Here is a 5,000-nt window from a genome sequence, read left to right as displayed (position 1 = left end):
TCCATCATGGTGAACCTGAGACAGCAAATTAAACCACACCGCCTGAGTCACGTTTCACTGCCACTGCTGCTAATACTACTGCTAATACTACTGCTAATACTACTGCTAATACTACTACTAATAGTGCTACTAATGACCGAGTACTTGCTCCGCTTGTCGAATGAAGGATGTTGCAGGTTATTGATTAGTCTGCTGATCACCCTGTGGTGAAGAGAAGAACTGCAGCTCAGTTCTTCTCTTCACCACAGGGTGATCAGCGACATTCACACGCTGTGTTTGTAACATGGACTTCAGGCCAAGCCAGCGGCCAATCACATGTCAGCCAACCTGATTTCTACGTAGAGAACAGTCCCCGCCTTCCTGGGAATCCAGCACGTCCTCAGCCAATAGGACAGCGAGCTGTCAGGAGCACAGATCTCATAGATCCGTACGCTGTTCGACTCTTCATCCAACCCACTGATCTCATCCCACTGCAGACAGACAGACAGACAGACAGACAGACAGACAGACAGACAGACAGACAGGCAGACAGACAGGCAGACAGACAGACAGATAAATAGATAGACATGTGTGTGTGTGTGATGTGTGTTTCAGACAGGGTGATGTGATGCATGTATTACAGTGGTGCAGTAGTTAGAGGAAAGATGCATGCTTGCTTCCCGCTTGCTTTTCTAACCTCTCGCTTCCAGCTTGCTGCCGCTGGCTAGCTCTTGTGGTGAACAAGGGAGCAGCCCAGTGTGTAAGCCTTCCCCCGCCAGTACATAGCCTCTCCTTCGCCAAGACCTCTGCCAGGCCTCCTCGTGGCCACACACGGTAACTGGGCGCCTTGCGGCCTCGGGCAGACTTGGTAGGGGATCTCGGAGCTGCAGTGGTCCCCAGAGGCTGTTCATGGCCAACCACTGCCCCGCTGCCTTGTGGGGAGTCTACTGAGACAAAGGCTAGGGGAGCACACCCCAAGGGAAGAGCAACGTGTTTGACGACACACATTAGGCAGTTCTTCAACAGTCTGGAATTCCCGGCAGCCTCCTGCAGTCATGATGGGTGACTGGGTGTCCTGCCTGGGTATGAGCCCTTACCACCAGGACCAACCTGTCATGGCAAAGACGGCGCTACAGAGGACTCTACTGACACAAAACATCCTGGATGCACCCACGAGCTAAACACTGGCTCCTGATTGATTATATCATAAGAAGACATACTGACACTAGTGATGTCTTGCTGACCCGAGCAAAGAGAGGTGCAGAATGCTGGACGGATCACCGCCTGATCCTGACCAAGCTCCACATCAAAGCACCCCCCCCCACAGCGTCTCAAGAAACCCATAAAAAAGTAATTGAACTGTGCTAAATTGAAGTCAGCCCCAGCACAGAATGAGTTCCATCGCTCTGTAGGTACGATGGCACTAGAGTTTGAGACCATTCTGAGTTCTGACAATTCCATGGATCAGAAATGGACCTCCTTAAACTCACTGCTACATCAAGCTGCAGTCGACTCTATAGGCTACAGAGCCAGAAAACATCAAGACTGGTTCGACGAGAACTCTGACATCATTACCTCTCTGCTGGAAATCATGCGTAGGGCACACAGGGCTACTCTCAACTGCCCCACATCCACCATCTTTCAGCAGCAGTGGCAGATAGCATGAGGTACAAACAACCTTGTGCACTCTCCAAGATACACGGTGGATGAACAAAGCTCACGAGATTCAATCATATGCTGACAGAAATGATATGCACAACTTACACAATTCTATAAAGACTATATACATATGGCCCTAGTAACTGCTCTATCACACCCTTAAAATCAGAGGACGGACTGACAACTCGGACAGACCAAAAGCGGATACTGGCAAGGTGGGCTGAGCATTTTGAAGTCCTACTTAACCAGCACTCACCAACTGACCAATCCATCCTGGAAGAGCTGCCAATTCATCCGCCCATCTCAGACCTTGACCACTCGCCAACTTTTCAAGAAGTACTTATAGCCATCAACTCCCTCGAGAACAATAAGTCCCCTGGCAGTGATGGTATCTGAGCAGAACTCCTAAAACAAGGGGGATACTTGTGCACCAGAATGATCTATCAGCTTGTCCTGCAGGCCTGGGACCAGGTGAGTGTCCCTCAACAATGGAGGGACGCTAAAATTGTCACCCTGTACAAAAACAGGGGTGACAAGTCCATCTGCAGCAACAGTCGTGCATACCCTGCTAGCTGTTGCGGGCAAGGTCCTAGCAAAGGTCCTGCTATGCAGGATGGTGATGCACTTAACAGAACATCTGCTGCCAGAGCCACAGTGCCGTTTCAGGAAGAACATGAGTACGGTGGATATGATTTTCACAGAAAGACAGCTGCAAGAAAAGTGCCACCAACAACATCACGACATTTTCATGGCTTTTTTCGACCTCTCCAAAGCTTTTGACACTGTGAATTGAGAGGTACTTTGAAAATCCTGAGAAAGTTTTGCTGTCCAAGTAAATTTGTGAATATTCTATCACAGTTCCTGATGGGATGGTGGCACGGGTGGCCATAGGAGGACAGGAATCTGAGCCCTTTAATGTATGCACTGGAGAGAGGCAGGGGTGTGTGCTGGCTCTTCAGCATTTACCTCCTATGTGTCACACAACTTTTTCATAAAGATCTGAAAGGTAGCGGGTAGGGTGGCGGTCTATTCTGTTGCCTACCAACACGGGGATCGCCAGTTCGAATCCCCGTGTTACCTACAGCTTGGTCGGGCGTCCCTACAGACACAACTGGCCATGTCTGTGGGTGGGAAGCCGGGTGTGGGTATGCGTCCTGGTCCCTGCACTAGTGCCTCCTCTGGTCGGTCGGGGCGCCTGTTCGTGGGGGGAGGGGGAACTGAGGGGAATAGCGGGATCCTCCCACACGCCACGTTCCCATGGCGAAACTCCTCACTGTCAGGTGAAAAGAAGCGGCTGGTGACTCCACATGTATGGGAGGAGGCATGTGGTAGTCTGCAGCCGTCCCCGGATCAGCAGAGGGGGAGGAGCAGAGACCGGGACGGCTCAGAAGAGTGGGGTAATTGGCTGGATACAATTGGGAGAAAAAAAAAAGGGAGGGGGATCCGATTTTTTAAAAAATGATCTGGAAGACAGTAGTGGGATCACAATAGACTTTAGGCTGGACGGGAACCTCTTAAGCATCCAAAGTTCCAGGCAACCACCAAGTTGTCAGCAGTGCAGGTCCTTGAGTTGCGGTACACCGATGACTGCACTCTTGTAGTTGACACACCAGAAACCATCATTGCCACAGTTGTGAACGCCTGCAGCAGGCTGGGTCTATCAGTCAACACCACCAAGACTGAGGTGTTATGCCAATGGAGGTCCAGCCCCCCACCCACTATGCCTGTCTTCACTATAGAACACCAACCGCTCTCAGTGGCTCCATCTTTCAAATACCTGGGCAGCATCCTTTCTGAGAGCTGCAACAATGATCAGGAAATTCATAATAGAATCAAACAAGCCTCTGCAGCCTTCGGCAAACTCCGATGTAGGGCCTTCCAAAACAAACACCTCCACCTGCACACCAAAATTGCCATTTACAACGCCATCTGCATCACAACTCTCCTATATACAGCTATGAAGTCTGGATCACATACAGCTGCCACCTACGGTTGCTGGACTGGTTCCACATAAGGTGTCTGCAGCGACTCATTGGGACCACGTGGCATGAAATTGTTCCCTATGCCGAGATTCTTAGGACAAACTGCAAGAGTACAGAAGCCACAGTCACTGAACACCAGCTGCGCTGGCTTGGGCATGTCATCAGGATGCCTCAAGAACGCCTGCCACGTCAAGTCCTGTATGGATAGCTTCACCTGGGCCGCCGGTCCGCAGGTGGTCAGAAGAAGCGATACCGAGACCAGCTAAAAACATCGCTGAAGAAATGTTGTATCGACCCCTTGAGACTGGAGCAAGCTGCCATCAACCGTTCCAACTGGCGGGAGATCTGCCACAAAGGTACAGAACAGCTGGAAATGGAGAGGAACTAGAAAAACAACAGTAAAGACTAAGGAGACACACAACCATGCCTGCCCCCACTGACTCACACTTCATATGCCCCACGTGCAATAACACTTGTGGGTCAAGAACTGGACTCTACAGTCATCCAAGACCACATCGTTAACCAGGAGGGACGTCATCATCGGACTCGGTGGACTACCAGCAAGCATGTGTGTGCGTGTGCGTGTGTGTGTGTGTGTTTACCTGTTGTTCGTCATTGGGGTAGATCGTCCATTTGAGGTCTGATGTCTCCAACTTGGTGTTCATCACTACCTCTGAACGGCAGGGAGACAGGACAGAGGACACACTAATGTTCAACATGACAAAACTCAACAAGTGAGATTCATTTGGTTTAAACAGGTTTATGTTGACACTAGAGGCACACATAACATTAACAGTGAGCTCCATAGCTCATCAATGTGTGTGTGTGTGTATATCTACACACACACACACACACACACACACACACACACACACATATATATATATATACATTTATACATATATATACACACATATGTATGTATGTACAGTGCATCTGGAAAGTATTCCCACCCCTTCACTTTCCCCACATGTTGTTATGTTACAGCCTTATTCCAAAATGGATTAAATTCCTGTTTTCCCTCATCAATCTACACACAACACCCCATAATGACAAGCAAAAAAGGTTTTGTAGAAATTTTTGCAAATTTATTAAAAATAAAAAACTGAAATACTGCATGTACATAAGTATTCACACCCTTTACTCAGTACTTGGTTGAGGCACCCTTGGCAGCGATTACAGCCTCAAGTCTTCTTGGGTATGAAGCTACAAGCTTGGCACACCTATATTTGGGGTATTTCTCCCATTCTTCTCTGCAGATCCTCTCCAGCTCTGTAAGGTTAGATGGGGAGCGTCGCTGCACAGCTATTTTCAGGTCTTTCCAGAGATGTTCAATGGGGTTCAAGTCTGGGCTCTGGCTGGGCCACTCAAGGACATTCA

General features: G+C 49.2%; 1 protein-coding gene across 1 annotated transcript in view; it reads right to left on the bottom strand.

Moving 5' to 3' along the window:
• The window catches only part of LOC130130818 (ephrin type-B receptor 4b-like), a 122,243-nt gene that overhangs the window by 104,357 nt on the left and 12,886 nt on the right, over positions 1 to 5,000 (bottom strand). The window contains exons 2-4 of the mRNA XM_056300655.1: positions 4,223 to 4,293; positions 328 to 470; positions 1 to 15 (exon numbers count right to left, since the gene is read on the bottom strand). The exon at positions 1 to 15 is cut by the window's left edge and continues 118 nt beyond it. Coding sequence (XP_056156630.1) covers positions 1 to 15; positions 328 to 470; positions 4,223 to 4,293 — 229 coding nt within the window. The remainder of the gene's footprint in view (positions 16 to 327; positions 471 to 4,222; positions 4,294 to 5,000) is intronic.

The sequence above is a fragment of the Lampris incognitus genome, chromosome 20 (assembly GCF_029633865.1).
Source record: "Lampris incognitus isolate fLamInc1 chromosome 20, fLamInc1.hap2, whole genome shotgun sequence".
NCBI lineage: Eukaryota > Metazoa > Chordata > Actinopteri > Lampriformes > Lampridae > Lampris > Lampris incognitus.
The sequence above is the reverse complement of the archived record's forward strand: the minus strand, read 5'-3'. Positions and strand labels throughout refer to the sequence as shown.